At 46.0% G+C, this 17,652-nt stretch overlaps 1 protein-coding gene across 1 annotated transcript in view; it reads left to right on the forward strand.

Moving 5' to 3' along the window:
• LOC310671504 (keratin, type II cytoskeletal cochleal-like) overlaps positions 1-10,508 on the forward strand; it is a 29,633-nt gene extending 19,125 nt beyond the window's left edge. Inside the window, exons 4-9 of the mRNA XM_083427667.1 lie at positions 111-206; positions 2,293-2,457; positions 3,698-3,823; positions 7,120-7,340; positions 8,278-8,312; positions 9,320-10,508. Coding sequence (XP_083283793.1) covers positions 111-206; positions 2,293-2,457; positions 3,698-3,823; positions 7,120-7,340; positions 8,278-8,312; positions 9,320-9,507 — 831 coding nt within the window. The 3' untranslated portion in view covers positions 9,508-10,508. The remainder of the gene's footprint in view (positions 1-110; positions 207-2,292; positions 2,458-3,697; positions 3,824-7,119; positions 7,341-8,277; positions 8,313-9,319) is intronic.
• Positions 10,509-17,652: the final 7,144 nt, after the last annotated feature.

Here is a 17,652-nt window from a genome sequence, read left to right on the forward strand (position 1 = left end):
AGTTCTAGGAACACCATCTCTCTCAAAACTGCCAATCAGTGACACTCCCACCACACATGTAAATATGTGCCTTTATGTTATGAAACTTGGTTTTCTGATTGTGTTTTTAGGATGTTGACGCATCCTACATGAACAAGGTGGAGTTGGAGGCCAGGGTGGATGGAATGACTGATGAGATAAACTTCCTGAGGGCACTCTATGAAAATGTAAGTAATCTTCCCTATGCTCTTTCCACCATTTAGGATATCCTTTTCCAATCTGATGCCCTCCAGATGTTGTTGGATTCCAACTCACATCAGCCTCCCAGCTTAGCATGGCCAATGGTCAGGGGTGACAGGAGTTGTAGATCAAAATAGCTGGAGGGCACTAGGATGCTGAAGGTCTCTGCAGTTCTCCAGAGTTTCACACTGTAGCCTTTCCTAGCCCTACTTGGAGATACCATGGATTGAACGCTGGAAGCATCTGCAGATGAAGCAGGTGCCTCCTTCCCAAATTGAGCTCTTAAAATGGGAGGGAATATTTTTCTCAGCCCTGACTTAAATATTCTAACATTGGTTAGGAAAAAGAAAAGAACATGGTTATGTTTGCTTGCGTCTTTTCAAGGAACTAAATATACCCATCAATAAGGCATGAAAGAATGTTTGAAGACTTTAATGATAAAGACGATCAATGCTCTTAAAGGCCAAATGCAAATGTAACAAGTAGACCTTGTTTCCTTTTTGAACCAAGAAGGTAAAACCTAAATGCCCCAGGTGGGTGGGTAGAAATTTTCAGCAGAAGCTTTGCTTGTTCTTCAAACAGCAGAAAACTGTTTTAGACTTGTGGTTAGGGGTCATGTTTTGCAGGATCATGGTTGATCCTGCCATTTGGATAGGAGGACCAATGTGCCATTTGCATGGGGCTGCATGCAAAGAAACATGAAGGGTTAGGATTAAAAGGCTTCTGTGAACAGTAGCACTTTGTTCAAAATGAGAATGATCAAGTCTAAAGAAATTTAGATTGGAAAATCCAGGTGCAATATATGTTGCTATATACACCACTGAATGCAAATGATGGTTATTTGTTCTCTGTGATGAAATGCAACAAACATTGAAGGCATATCATTCTAGTCGTCTGTATTTACTTTTTGTTGTGCTCACAACAAAAAGTATTGTTAAGTAATGTATTGTAGCAAAGAAGGCCATTAGGTCTTGCTTAGCATATCCGGTTGGTTTCCTCACGTTTCTCATCTGCAGCAGATGAAAGTCAAAAGGAGCTTGCAGGTCTTGTTGGTTTAATGACTCAATATTGATATTCTTGTGGCAGGATGAACTCAGTATAGGCCACGTTGCAGGAACGGGGGGAGATAATACCTTTGAGCCTGTACCAGTTGATAATTGAAACTGGTGTCTCGGCTTCAGTGGGACATGTGTCCCCATTATTCTCTGTGCATGGTAAGCCACATAACCCATAAAGATGCAATAATGGTTTATCTGGATATTATGTCCACCATTTTGCAGCAACTTTAAAATTTTGCATGCAAGCAGCTTGTGGTGAACTGAATAGATGAATCAGTCAGTTATCACCACAGGCACCCCAAAAGGGAAGTTAAAGTTGGTGTGCTGAAATTGGCTCATTTTGAGTTATAATTTGAACAAGAGGGTGTTCATGGTGTTGTTGGACATCAACTCCCATCAACCTCAGTCAGCATGGCTAATGGTCAGGGATGATGAGAGCTGTAGTCCAGCAACATTTGGAGGACCCAGCTGTGCTTTAAGAGTTGGTTCCAGATTCTCCCCCAGGTGGAATAAGGATAACACTGGAAAATGGTGGGTTCCAAATCTGCTCCTGATATCATTCTGTGTCAATGGAACCTGGGTTAAATTGGCACACACTTTCACATGACCATTAATTCTGGCAAAAGTGGGGAACTATTCAGTGATTTGCAGGGGCAAGGAAAATGTAGTAGCAGAGTGCCCTTCCTCCCTTTCAATACTGCCACTAAGAAATACCCTTAAGACTTTAAATGCAAATTGAAAATAAGCCAAGGGAGATGAAAATGATAGAGGATGGGATTCCCTTAACACGTCCTGTCAGCAGAAGCCTTGTGTCAGGTCTTCTGCTTGCACAACAGGGCTTCCCCCTTCCCACTGCATGCCTGCTGAAATTGCCTGGGGTGTGTGTGTGTCTCTCCCTCTACCCGCCAGACTTTAATTTTGTTACTCATAAACCCTAATGGTTCCTGATCGGAAGGAAAGGCAGGATGTTAAGAAGGATAACAGACAATGAATGCACGTCTCTTTAATTTTCCAGGAACTGCGTGAGCTGCAGAACCAGATCTCCGATACTTCTGTGGTGCTTCAGATGGACAACAACCGAAACCTGGACTTGGATAGCATCATTGCTGAAGTCAAAGCTCAGTATGAGGAGATTGCCAATAAGAGCAGGATTGAGGCAGAAAGTTGGTATCAAAGCAAGGTGAGCCATGGTGGCAAAGATGAACTCATAAGGAAACAACTGTTTGGGGATATGAATAATATCTTCCCATAATGAGTTGGCTACTAATTACAGTCTTGACTAATGAGAAGTCAATGTCATTTCATATTTGCTGCATTCCCTGATTTGATCTTGAAAGGAGACACTCCCCCACAATGATCACACCTACCTTTTAAAGCCTCCAGGACTTCTATAATGGAAGTGCATAGTTCCAAGCTCTCTGATCTGCCCATTGTGATGTCATAATTTACACCTTAACCAATTGTTCCTCATCCTCCTCTGCATTGTGTTATTGTGTGATGCCTGTTGGCTAATGCATTCAGGATGCTTCACACAAATAATCAAAGAGACGGATGAACTGATCGTTGTAACAATGAAAGGGTAACGTCATTTTTGTAATCTCTGTACTCGTTTTCCTCTTTCCACAAACACATTAACTCTTCCTGAGTGCATACAATGGGTTGCATTCACTGCAGTAATAAGCAAAACATTTCCATCAGTGCAAATTTCCCCTTGTGCAACAGAATGCTCTCTCCCTCTCCTCCCCCTGTGCCCACCCCCTAGACTTGGCAATGGTGCCAGGAGAAATCCTCTTGCACTAGCACATTATTTAGTTAAATGCCGCCCTATAGGTACCATGTGTCTTTGGCACTGGCCCTGTCACCAGAAAGAAGAGCCTGTGGTGAGGAAGGGAGACTGAATCATAGAATCATAGAATCATAGAATCATAGAGTTGGAAGAGACCACAAGGGTCATCGAGTCCAACCCCCTGCCAAGCAGGAAACACCATCAGAGCACTCCTGACATATGGTTGTCAAGCCTCTGCTTAAAGACCTCCAAAGAAGGAGACTCCACCACACTCCTTGGCAGCAAATTCCACTGTCGAACAGCTCTTACTGTCAGGAAGTTCTTCCTAATGTTTAGGTGGAATCTTCTTTCTTGTAGTTTGTATCCATTGCTCCGTGTCCGCTTTTCTGGAGCAGCAGAAAACAACCTTTCTCCCTCCTCTATGTGACATCCTTTTATATATTTGAACATGGCTATCATATCACCCCTTAACCTCCTCTTCTCCAGGCTAAACATGCCCAGCTCCCTTAGCCGATCCTCATAAGGCATTGTTTCCAGGCCTTTGACCATTTTGGTTGCCCATTTTGGTTGACTGTTTTGCTGCAACAAATCCCACTCCACCTTCAACAGCATCTCTCCTCTCTATTAATCTCAGTATGAAGCCCTGCAAGCCAGTGCTGGGAAGCATGGCGATGACCTGCGGAACACGAAGAATGAGATTGCTGAGATTAACCGTACAATCCTGAGACTGCAGGCTGAGATTGAGAATGTGAAAAATCAGGTGAGTAGCTGGAAAGAACTCTTTGTGGGGTTTTCCGTGATACAACACACACACACACACTGACTTAAATGAATTATGGGGATGTCCCTGCATAGGCCAAACAGGCCCTACTCCCCACATCTCTTGTGACTTTGTGCTTCTATAATTGCCAACTTGGGGTGTGTGTGTGTGTGTGAGAGAGAGAGAGAGAGAGAGAGAGAGAGAGAGAGAGGGAGAGAGAGTAGTTAGTTAGTTCCCTTTCCTCCACCCCTGGAAGAAACTGATGCCCCCCTCCAGAACAGGGGTCAGCAAACTTTTTCAGCAGGAGGCCAGTCCACCGTCCCTCAGACCTTGTGGGGGGCTGGGCTATATTTTGAAAAAAGAAGAAGAATGAATTCCTATGCCCCACAAATAACCCAGAGATGCATTTTAAATAAAAGGACGCATTCTACTCATGTAAAAAGATGCTGATTCCTGGACCGTCCACGGGCTGGATTTAGAAGGCGATTGGGCCAGATCCAGCCCCCGGGCCTTTGTTTGCCTACCCGTGCTCAAGAACTGTAATTTCAGTTTAAAGTTGTGGGTTTCTCATTAACAGGCATTGCATTGGCCTGATCCTGCAGGTCTCCTATGAATGTTGGCTCCATGACAGTTCTGGCCAGGAACTTTACTACTCTTTCCTTCTGTCTTCTGTCAATCATTGGCGGTTCGCTGAGTGGATGACATGTTGGTTTTTTGTATTTTTTTAAACGTACGGTAATTGTGTACCCGCAAGGACTAGATATTTCATGATGAATTAACCAGAAAGCTTGCTTGCTCAAAAGCTGGGGAGATAAGCCATTGTGAATCACTCCCCATAGTGTTTGTTTGGCTTTAGGGCAGGGCGGCTCCAGCAAACATCCACACCGAAGCAAACAGTGAGACCCAATTCACCGCCTCTGAATAATGAATGGAAGCCCAGATGCTCAGCAATACGCCCTTCCTCTCCTTTATATTTGCATTGCACGCTTTTACATTGCATTACAGGAGAGTCTAGTACTGATAACAGAGCAATGGGAGCGCAAGAAATAAATGAGTCATTGGCAGCAATGCTGTTGACTAGTCATCTTAGTCTCAGTCATCTTTGCCTCCTACAAGCAGCAATCTGATTGTAAGCATGGACATCCACTCCCCTGTTGCAATATATATTGTTATGAACCAAGTATCCAAGTATCAAAAGTCAATTAAGTCAGGACTGTCTGAGGTGTTAGCCCGGGGTAACGAGCCATTAGCACAACAAAGGGAAATTTTAGCAGGCAACAATAAGGTAAAGGGAAATGGATCCCTGACCATTAGGTCCAGCTGTGGCCAACTCTGGGGTTGTGGCGCTCATCTCGCTTTATTGGCTGAGGGAGCTGGCGTTTGTCCACAGACAGCTTCCAGGTCATGTGGCCAGCATGACCAAGCTGCTGCTGGCAAATCAGAGCAGCACACGGGAACGCCGTTTACCTTCCTGCCCCAGAGCAGTATCTATTTATCTACTTGCACTTCGATGTGCTTTCGAACTGCTAGGTTGGCAGGAGTGCAGGCAAGAATAGGTGGGACCTATTTATCACAGATAAAGCCAAGAGCAATGTGGATTGGCAGTGCCAGGTTTACGTATAAGCTAAACAAGCCGTAGCTTAGGGCCCCACTCTCTTGGCCTCCCCCCCCCCCCAAAAAAAAAATTAAAGGGAAAAAACCTGGATGTACATTTCCAAAATATAAGATAAAAAACAAATAAAATAAAACCTACATACAGCAACAGTGTTTTCTGTTGTGTAGGCTCCTATGATGTACATATTTTGTTATGTGCAAATGGCTTTAGATATCTATTAGGTCCATAAATTACCATATAGCATATATTCAACACAAAAAACAGCGACAATTTGTTGTTGAGAAAGGACAGCTGGACATATAAAGTGTGATAGGAATTCTATGGTCTTAGATATATGGTAATGTTCATAACTGCACATACATAGATCAACACAGGAAGACCAACCTGGAACCATTTTGATTCCTAAACTGACCAAATCCTTTCTCTGCAAGGTTAAACTGGAAAAGCCTCCCCATTGTCTCTTTCCTCACAAGATATGTCTGTTTGAATAAGGTGTGAGCCTGTGACCTGGCCCAGGAAATAAGTATTTTAACACTACAAAAGAATGGCCAGGCACCCCAGGCAATCCAATCAAGTAACTTGCCAGACAGGAGATAAACTGTGACAGGAGAAAAACAACATTTAAATTTCTCTGATGTAGGTGGGATGTATCTGAGGGGTGGTCTTAGGTTACACCCCTTCTGTGATGTATGCATAATGTTTCTGGGGGTGGTCTTGATCTACAGAATGGGAATTTCAAAGTCTTTATAAGCCCTTGCACAGCAATTCTGGGGGTCCTCTTCCTCTCCTGCTGTGAGGGGAGCACCCTGTTGCAACAGATCAATAAAGATCAAGCTTACTAGCTGCTTTGCTTCTCAATATTCTCTGGTTGGCCTCTGTTATTTTCTCCTACCAATAGGGAACCTATGTAAGGACTCTATATGGGCTCTTGGATGCCCCATAAGGGAAAAGGGCATATTTTTATTTACAACAAAAGGGCCCCATTACCTTCAGTAGCTTAGGGCAGCCATAGGCAAACTTGGCCATCTAGATGTTTGGGGACTACAGTTCCCATAATCCCTGACCACTGGTCCTGTTAGCTGCTCACTGCTGTGGAGACTGGAACAGGTGGCATGTAGCGATAGGAGGCCACTTTGCATTATCATACGACAGGCCCATCTAGGCCAGTGCTTTCCATTCTGTCTGGTGGTTAGAGTGACCGTATGTCCCAAGTTGCAGAAGGCAGTCTTGTGTTTGTCGAACTGTACAACCCAAGTCAAGTTGAAAGAGAAAGAGCCCTGAACAGGGAGGGGACACGAAGTTGCCCACCCACAGTTAGTGCTAGGACAGCAGGCTGAGCGGGCACACACTGGTAACCCAGCCACAGTCGTCCCTACAATGGTGAGCTATGCATACCAATTAGCACATGCAAAGGTTATGCCAATCCATGCCCTCTTTTCTCCTCGCTCTATGGAGAGGCTTGTGAGCCCAGCCTACTGGCAGTGGTTCTCCATGCTCTCAAGCAGAGGGTCCTTCTGGTTACCTGATTATTGACCATTTTGACTGGAGATGTCACTGGACCTGGAACCTTCTGCATGCAATTCATACCCTCTGCCATTTGGGCTGCTCTTTCTCCTTTGGGGCAGAGAGATGGAGAGGCAGGACTTCTGAACAATCTTATGCCTTGGTTTTTTCCCTCCAGCGTGCTAAACTCGATGCTGCCATTGCTGAGGCAGAGGAACGTGGTGAGATGGCTATCAAAGATGCCAGGGCCAAGCTAGCAGAGCTGGAGGCTGCTCTCAACAAAGCCAAACAAGATATGGCCCGCCAGCTGAGGGAGTACCAGGAGCTGATGAATGTCAAGCTGGCCCTGGATATTGAGATTGCCACCTACAGGAAGCTGCTGGAAGGAGAGGAGAGCCGGTGAGTGCCAGATGCCATGCTCAAATCATCTAACCTCTTCACTAGGGCTGCAATGTTTGATCCATCAGTTGGTTAGCCTCAACTGGGCTGCATCCAGCTAGGTCCTGCTCAGCAGACCCATTCAAATGAATGGATCTCAGTTAGTCACGATCATTCATGTTAATGTGTCTCCTCTGGGTATTACTGTTATGGGATAAAACCCATTGTTTATTTTAAAAGCAATAAGCTAAAGAGGTGTTCCCAAGCAGCAAATTTTTAAAATAGATAATTGCTTTTTATAACATGTACTTTTAAAGCAGTGCAGGTGGCGTGCCCTGTAAGATCTTAGGAGGGCATCACCCTATTTTAATGTCTTGCGTAGCTGCTGTCTGCTCTAGTGCAGGCACACATCATCCAAAAGCAAAGTTTGCTTCTTGCGTTCAAACTGTTGGTTTTACCCATTTGCAAATACACACAAATGTGACTGATCAATTGATCACGAAAAATTGTAAGGTTGCCTGGCTGAGATCTCTTGATTTGGGACAGGACTGTTCTTTACCCACTGTGCTTCCACAGTTCACATGCCACTAAGTGACAGCGGTTGGAAAGGCTTGTGTAAGCTGTTTCCTAATATGGCACGCCTGATTCGTTATTACTTCAATTTTGGCTTTCCACTTGCGGGCCATTTGCCCAAGCTGGTTGTCATTGAAAAGAGAAGATTGGAGGGCTAAGTGGACTTGTAGCCTGGTCCAGCAGGGAGGTTCCAAATGGTTCCCCCCAGGACTGGAACGTGTCCATTAATTATCGGTCGCTATTTACAGGCACACAGCTGTCTCTTTTGAATATTTTATATAGACAACTATTTATTTTGTGTTCCCTTTCTGTTGCCAAGATCTATAATCCTCCAGGCATTAAAAGTTAAGAACTAACTGGAGCTCTTGATTTCTTTTCTCAATAGGCTGTCTGGTGATGGAGCTGGTTCTATGAGCATGAGTAAGTTTGTTTTTCCCACCTCCTCTCTCCCTTCCTTTCCGCTTCTACCACAATTGTTTGTAATACATCTGGACTATTTGGCAAGCACAGCCTACTGTAAGCACTGCTTAGCAGAGAGAGAAGAGGTGGAAACTTAATACATATGCAGTATGTGTGTATTAATATGAATATACACAAATATAATGCAGCATCAGGTCTGACTCTTTTATACATATAACCATATAATTTTAATGCAAATTATTTTGTGTATAATTAAGTTGGGCAAACCAAACCAAAAATGCACAAAACATTTGGACATAAGCGGTTGCTCAATATAAGAATTGACTCAATGTGAGCAAAGCTTGATCTGGTCAGAACCACCAAATTCTGTGTATAAAACTATTTAAAATATATTCCTTCTCCATCATTAGAGGTTCTGCAGTTGCGGGGGAGATTCCCATCCTTGCTACCTGGTAGGAGTGTCAGTTGGATGTGGGTGGTGCTGTGGTCTAAACCACAGAGCCTAGGGCTTGCCAATCAGAAGGTCGGCGGTTCAAATCCCCACGACGGGGTGAGCTCCCGTTGCTCGGTCCCTGCTCCTGCCAACCTAGCAGTTCGAAAGCACGTCAAAGTGCAAGTAGATAAATAAGTACCGCTCCGGCGGGAAGGTAAACGGCATTTCCGTGCACTGCTCTGGTTCTCCAGAAGCGGCTTAGTCATGCTTAGTCCCTCGGCCACTAAAGTGAAATGAGTGCCACAACCCCAGAGTCGTCCACGACTGGACCTAACGGTGAGGGGTATCTTTACCTTTAGGAATGCCAGTTGGGGCCTAGATTGCTATTGAAATGAAAAGCATATAACCACAATCAGAAATGTTTGTAACGGGCAGTTGCTGCTGAGCCCTAGTTAATAAACCCATTCCATGTTATTGGAAACAGTCCCTTGTTATTGGAAATTCATTTCCCCAAAAAGAGGCCACACTGTTACTGTATCAAAGCTTAATATGCCGTTTCCCTGGTGTCCTACAGCTGTGCTCAACTCCAGTTCTGGTGGCTCCTATGGCAGCGGAGGTGGCTATGGTTTCGGAGGAGGAATCGGCTTGGGAAGTGGAATGGGCAGCGGCGGAGGCCTCAGCTTCTCCTCTGGAGGTGGCTCAGGTGCCGTGAAATCAACGTACAGCGTGACAAGCACATCCAGACGAAGTGTCAGAAACTAAGCTCAGAAAACCAAGGTCATCACTGCCTGAACACATCTCCATTCCCCCCCACCCCTTCCCCCAGAACAGAGGTAGATAAAGTAAAGAAGAGATAGGGAAGATGAGATCATTATCTCCCAAGAACCAAACTGGCTGCTAAATCCAGCAGTAATGAATGAAATGATGGTGCCATATTCTGCAAGCGCATTATCCCACCTCCCACACCAACAGCCTAAATCAGGGATGGGGAACATTCAGCCAGATTTGGCCCATGAGACCCTTTCCCCCAAAACCATGTCCACCTGCCCTACATCAGACATTGTATGTGATGTCAGGTTTGGCCCAGGTAGCAACATGGTTGGCTCAGCTGCTCACGCAGCCTGTCCTTGCAGAAAGCAGGATTGAACTCCTCGTAAACCAGCTGATGCCTTGAGTCCTGCTTGGTTCAAGTCTGCAAGAGGGTTCCCTATGGGCAGCTCTTTTGGGCATCTGAACCCTGCATAAATCAGGACTGAATCAGCTGATGTGCAGGGAGTCCAGTCCTGCTCTGTTGCTATCTTACCCCAAAGTTCCACGGACTAACTTTGACAGGGAACAGTTGGCCTGTAGGATGGTGGGAGATAAAGATCTGGCCTGTTGAACCAAAATGGTTCTCCAGTCCTCTAGGTGTTGTGGACTACAGCTCCCATCAGCCCCAGCAAGTATAGCCAATGATTTCTAGAGAGTTCTCCATTCCTGCACTTTTGAAAGAAGTATACTTATAGCGCAGTGCTATTATGGGGTGGCTCCACAGGTTCCCCCTCCCTGGCTTAAATTGTGGTGCTGCTCCCATTGAGATCAAGGGGAGTTTTGCTGTTGGTTTAACTGAGAGTGAAGTATAATTGGAAAACGAAATTCCAAACTATACAGCCAATTTCCATGTCCTCTGTTTTGGAAGCAGAAATCGATTCCCACCCTCTCCCAATTTTCTTGGGGAGGAAAATGTGGAAGTCACAAAAAATAAAATTCTTCTCTGAATGATATTCTGTTTCGTGATGGCTTTTTCTTCCTACTCCACATTGTAGTCAAAAACTACTTAAGAGTATCCAGTTCTCACATGGTGCCACATGTTCTCACATTCTGCTTTTTTTAAAAAAATCATGGATTTCAAGACACCATTTTAACTCTTTATATGTCACAGTTGAGCTATAACTTTAGTGAGTGCTTGTAGTGGGAGGTGGGGTAAGTAAGCAATCAATTACCCTATTTTCCCATGTATTTCTCCCCTAAAAAAGAATGTCAAAAATTAGGGGGGCATCTTATACTCTGGGCCATCTCCCCCCATCTTCTTAAATTTGAGTCTCTCAAAATAGGGGGCATCTTATACATGAGGATGTCTTACAGACAGAAAAATATAGTAACTTATTCAGAAATCTAGGATTTGAGAGCTGGAGCAATGACTTCACTGAGAAAACAACAGAAAGGTCTATTTCTGAAATTCATTACAAGATGATTCACACAGCACAGGGTTGCATTACTTCCAGAATTTCCCGAACATATCCAGAATACTGCTGTCTCTGGCAGTGTCCGGGTGGAAATTACAAAAATGTCAGGGAAAATTCAGACTCCCAGCATCCCTGACCTCTGGGCAAGCTGCTTAGGGCTCATGCAAGTCCCAAACATCTGTGGCATACCCATAGCTGTCAACTTACAGATTTGAAAATAAGGGACCAGCAGCCTTGAAAATAAGGGATCAGAAGCCAAAATAAGGGATTTTAGTCAACCAGCTGAAATACGAAGTTAAAAGGGACCAGATAATTTTGGAGAGCAGTGCTGGTTTTTAGCCCTTCGTTTCCAGAGGTTGCTGCTCAAGACACCAGCCGATGAAACACTGCAATTAAATAACTACAAGCAGCAACCACTTTTCGCGCAAACCAAAGTCCAAGCTACGAAGATGCTGCTGCAGTTCTGTATCTTTTCTCTTGTGTTCCATCTGCAGCTCTCAGTTCCATCAGGTGGGGCGGGAGGAAGGGGGGGGGGAATAGCGCCCAAAGTAAACCCGCAGATCAGACCATCTATGCTACCACTACAAATCTATGTGAGAAGCGCTTGCGGTCCTTCCCTTGTAGCCCTTGGAACACCTGCCCGCGCCTCCGCCTCCTCCTCCTCTCTCTGAACTGCTTTCTCTATGGTTGCCCTCGCTCTCCTCTCAAGGCTTCTCAGCAATTCATAGGCCGCGCCAGGCTGCCCATCTCATTTGGGTCCTTCGGTGGTGCAGCCGCAGTACGGCCTAGTGGGAGTGGCAGTGGCAGCAGGCAGAGGGGAGGCCCCTTCAGGGATGCTCAGTTTGGCGGCTGTGAGGCGGATGGCGGCGCCAGGGCCCGAGGCTCCCACCAGTCCCAGCAGAGAGGGGCTCCCAGGGGCCGAGGCTGGTGAGAGGATGCCGGAGGGGGGGGCATCCAAGCAACACAGTTGGAACCTCCCTCCTCCCTGGCTGGCAGGGAGGGAGGGAGAGGAGCTGCTTCCTTTGAAACCCGGGAAATTTAAGGGACATCATCAATAAGGGACAGCAGCAGGACACGGCACTGGGATAAGGGAGTTTCCCGCCAAATAAGGGACGGTTGACAGCTATGGGCATGCCATGCTCACTAACTGCAAGCACTTCTATTCTTATTTTACACCAAACATTCAAAGAAGTCCAAGCAAGAAAGAATTATTGGTTTGCATGCTTAATAGCTCCAGTTAAACAGGACCACTGAGGATACCTGGCCTGCTTGTGACATTTCATATATATCATTGCAGGAATCCTTACAACCCCCCCTGTGAAATAGGCCAATATTATTATTCCCATATTTCAGAAGGAGGATTGAGACAAGAAGGTAGTAGCTTGATTAAAAGTCAAAATAGTACTTGGGATAGTGGGTGATAGGATAAAGTACATTGTTTTGATAGGTGGGTTATGGGTATAATTAATAGGATAAGGACTGAGAATAGAAGGGCTAGAACACCACCTAGTTTATTAGGGATTGAACGAAGGATTGTGTAAGTTTAATATGTGTTGGGGTAACTGGGGGTTTGCAGGGGAGAAGTTTTCTGGGTTTCCTAGAAGATTTGGTGAAAAAAGAGTTAGGAAGAGGAGGCATGATAATATTATTAAAGCACCTAAAAGGTCTTTGTAGGAATAGTTGGGGTGAAATGGAATTTTATCTGTATTAGAGTTGAGACCTGTGGGGTTGTTTGAGCTTGTTTCATGGAGAAAGAGTAAGTGGACTATTGAGATACCCATAATAATAAAGGGCAGTATAAAGCATGGGTAGGCAAACTAAGGCCCGGGGGTCAGATCCGCCGAATCGCCTTCTAAATCCGGCCCACAGACGGTCTGGGAATCAGCGTGTTTTTACATGAGTAGAATGTGTCCTTTTATTTAAAATGCATCTCTGGGTTATTTGTGGGGCATACAAATTCATTCATTTCCCTCAAAACATATAGTCCGGCCCCCCACAAGGTCTGAGGGACTGTGGACCGGCCCCTGCTGAAAAAGTTTGCTAACCCCTGGTATAAAGTGAAGGGTAAAGAATTGAGTTATGGTTGCATTGTCTACTGCAAATCTGCCTCACACCCACTTACAGAGGCCAGGGTGTGGTGTGGAGGGCAAGGCACAGCAAGCCCTGCATGGTGTAGGTACGGTGTTAGAGCCAATCTGATGCTCCTGCCACTTTGTCCACACCACGCTGAACTCCTCACCCCTCTCGCTCTCCATAAGAGCCAGTGATGCTCAGCATCAGGAAGCCAGGCACTCAGCACCACTGCCAACCCCACCCCACCAACTGCGACTGCCCAATGGTCTCCTTATGAGCTTGCGGCTCATATCTGGGAATCTAATTGCAAGCCTTTGTTTGGCAAGTGGGGAGCCAATTACATTGGTACCTTGGTTCTCAAACGTAATCCGTTCCGGAAGTCCGTTCCAAAACCAAAGCATTCCAAAACCAAGGCGCGCTTTCCCATAGAAAGTAATGGATCAATCTGTTCCAGACTTTTGAAAACAACCTCGAAAACAGCCATTTAACATGAATTTTACCATCTAACGAGACCATTGATCCATAAAATGAAAGCAATAATCAATGTACTGCCGTCACACAATCAATTGGTAGCTGAACTGGATTCCACACAGTCACAAAAACAAAACAAAAAAGAGCCACAAAAGCAAAAATGCAAAATGAATAGCAAAAACAGACAGACCTCAGTGTAACACTCAAAACGGAAGTGTGGCACTCAAAACACAGCATGTTCAGCTTCTGAAAAAAGTTTGCAAACCAGAACACTTACTTCCTGGTTTGCGGTGTTTGGGTTCCAAGTTGTTTGAGAACCAAGGTGCCACTGTAATATCAAACTTGCTACACGGTGTGAGAAGGATTTCAGGCCGGAGCACACCAGCTATTATGTTTATTAAACTTGTAAATTTAGAACTTTGTTTTGCAGGCTCTAACATGCTAGGATTACTTCACCATCCTTACCTATGCCTCTTGCCTCTACCTGGGGGCCTGGAGATGTGGGGAGAATCGTGCTGATACTAATGACAATGCAATTATTACATTTAAAACTTGTGGGAAAGCTGGGAAAGGCAAATGAGATAATTTGTGTTGTCATCCTGCTTCTGCTGCCCCCACACCCTTCTTGGATAATCATAGAAGGATCATAGAATCACAGAGCTGGAGTCATCTAGTCCAACCCCATCCAAACACACAGTCCCCCATCCAATTTGAAACCATACTGGACCCTGCTTAGCTTTGCAAATGTGCCAGCAGTTTTACTGCAGCACCAATAGTGCTGGTGGCACATATGGAAGCAGAAGTAGCCCCAACACAGCTGTATGCCAGGATGCTGTAAGCAACTCCCGGCTGGTTGCCCAGGAAGGTATATAGACAAGGGAATGTTTCTTACCATTCTTTTTAATTTGATATTTACAGAGAGAGGCTATAGAAGCAAAACGGTTGCTTCTGTCTCACGGGTAGGTCAGCTCTAGCCATGCTATCTGGGGCTGATGGGAATTGTAGTCCAATTGGGCCTATTTACAGTGGTCATACAACAAGGACTGGGCAGGGGGAGGTGCTGTGTTGCCCACCCCCCTGCCCAGTCCTTGTTGTATGCACTAATGTACGAAGGGGGGGCAGGGGAGCGCACCGCCCTGGGGACCATTTGGGGCAAGAGTGGCATTGTGGCCACCCCCAGGACGCACGCCGCATGCCACACCCTCCCGGGACGCACGCCACGCAACCCTGGATGTGTGCTATGCCCCCACGGGCACCGCACCACTCCCCTGCACCGCTCGCCACACCCCCATGGGCACCGCGCCACACCCCTGGGATGCATGCCAGCCACGCCCCCGCCTGTTCTCTGCTCCGGGGGCTACAACATGCCCATCAGAGGACTGGCTAGGTCTCACCCAACTATGATTTAGCAGCAAACCACAGTTGTACCTTGGATTAAGAACTTAATTCGTTCTGGAGGTCTGTTCTTAACCTGAAACCACTTTAGCTAATGGGGCTCCCCGCTGCCGCCATGCCGCCGTTGTGTGATTTCTGTTCTCAGCCTGAAGCAAAGTTCTTAACCCGAGGTACTATTTCTGGGTTAGTGGGGTCTGTAACCTGAAGCGTCTGTAACCTGAAGCATCTTTAACCTGAGGTACCACTGTACTCTTGAACAAAGGTTGGAAATAATTTCAGAGACAGCAAATTGCTTTGGAGTCTCTGGACTTGGGGAGGGAACACGGCAGATATAGCATGGATCATAGGTTGCAGCAGTGTCAGGAGTTGCTGAAAGATAATTTTTAGGGACAGATTTGTCTTTGGTCCTATTAGCAGCGCTCTTATGTCTACAACCTGCCGCCTTCTTTGTGTTAACTCTGCTTGTTCTGTGCTTGCCTTTCCCACCCATATATGACAACCTCTGTTCCAAGACTGTGTGTGAGATTTGGGTGAGAAAAGTTCCTAATTGCTGTATGTGGCAGCATAACTCTCTACTTAGCACCATCGCTTTGCCCATACTTGTTTCCTTTGTATCCCTGCCAAGAAAATCTGCAAGGCACCGGAGTCAAAAGAAAATGAGAAAATCCCTTGGAAGGCTGCTTCCTAGACCAGACGTGTTCTTCTTCCCCTCAGCCAGTTTCATTCCCATGATTTTATCATAAGAGATCCTGATTTCATCCAACTGTGTAATTAGAAATGTTTACAAATTAACTATCACTCAGCCAGTCATTTTGGCTTCGGTATTTTGAATTTGGGACTGGTAGATATTGCACACAACAAATTGTTCCACACATCGCAGTCTCCAAGCGATGAAAAGCTCCAGCTTTTACCCAGGGTTCCGTTTCCTTGGAATGAAAGTCAACAGAGACTGTGGCGTCTTTGGGATGTATCATTTTATTTACACGTTAGGGGCTACCCCTTCTGTTTGCTCCACTCTAGTACAACCACTAGAGGTCACACCTCTCAGTTTGGCCAGGTTTCAGAACACACAGGTGTTTTGTGATATTCATCTGCAGACTTCAGCCAATGTCTGATAAAATGGTGGCTGCCCTAGAATCTCATTTCGACAAGGGGTTAACCCCCCCCCCAGATATTTCCTCTGACAGTCACGAAATATTTTGCTCCCAGGACAAACTGCTCTGGATCGGCTCCAGAACATAAAACCATGTACAGTATTTAGAAAAGGATATAGAATCATAGAATCATAGAGTTGGAAGAGACCACAAGGGCCATCGAGTCCAACCCCCTGCCAAGCAGGAAACACCACCAGAGCACTCCTGACATATGGTTGTCAAGCCTCTGCTTAAAGACCTCCAAAGAAGGAGACTCCACCACACTCCTTGGCAGCAAATTCCACTGTCGAACAGCTCTTACTGTCAGGAAGTTCTTCCGAATGTTTAGGTGGAATCTTCTTTCTTGTAGTTTGGATCCATTGCTCCGTGTCCGCTTCTCTGGAGCAGCAGAAAACAACCTTTCTCCCTCCTCTATATGACATCCTTTTATATATTTGAACATGGCTATCATATCACCCCTTAACCTCCTCTTCTCCAGGCTAAACATGCCCAGCTCCCTTGCATTCAGTTTCCATTTGCATCTAATCTGACCTTGTCTCCTGTGAGGTCAGGCAACATACATAGGAGGCATCAACACAAGAACCCTGAGAGGTCATTTGGGTCTAGTGAAAGTATTATTTGCTCAAGGCCAGTATGTTTCAGGAACTGCTAAAGAAAATTAGCAAGGATCGGGGCAGCCTGTAGCTTCCCAGATCTTGGTTATGTTGGCTGGGTCTGATGGAATCTCAGTTTCAATCACATGTGGAAGTCCATAGGTTTTACAACTCTGGATTAGATTTCCCTCTACAGTGGTACCCCGCAAGACGAATGCCTCGGAAGACGAAAAACTCGCTAGACGAAAGGGTTTTTCGTTTTCTGAGGTGCTTCGCAAGACAGATTTTCCTAAGGGCTTGCCTCGCTAGACGAAACGGCCCTGCCTCTCCTGTCATGGCGACGGTCACTGCACGCACGCACGCTCGCTTCCCCGCTCCTCCGGCTCCCTCCCACCTTCCGGCTGACGGCCGACCTTCCGGCTGCCTCGCGCCGCTGCCCACCGCCCTCGCACGCTCCTCTCAGAGAGCCGTTGCCGCCAGCAGCCAGCGTTGCAGCCAGAGTCGCGTTCCTGAGCCCCGCCGCCCTCCAGCAGCCGCGTCGCACGGTGGCCACAACGCGCGGGTGAGTCCGAGCTACTGGCTGTGGCAGCTGTCCTGCTTCTCCCTGCCCCTCCCTGCCATTGTTAGTGTTTAAATGCAGTGGTGCTTCACAAGACGAAAAAACTCGCACAACGAAAAAACTTGCGGAACGAATTAATTTCGTCTTGCGAGGCACCACTGTATTCTGCTTCTCTTTCTTTGTTGAATTCTTCACTATGTCCTGTAAATTCAGATTTAACCGGGAAGAATTCTTAAAATAATTGAGGAACTGATGCATGTGTGGTTTGCCACAGTGTTTGCTTGCTTCTCAGGTGGGATTCTGCACCTTCAATAGCTGTTTTTCAGCAGATGTAACTTACATAGCCATCACATTTTGTATCTGGCCATCATATCTTTGCATTATTTGTGCCCTCTGCAATAGCATTGAAATCCTCATTTTACCACATTCTACTCATG

Source organism: Podarcis tiliguerta (assembly GCF_965153285.1).
Source record: "Podarcis tiliguerta genome assembly, chromosome: 2".
Lineage (NCBI taxonomy): Eukaryota > Metazoa > Chordata > Lepidosauria > Squamata > Lacertidae > Podarcis > Podarcis tiliguerta.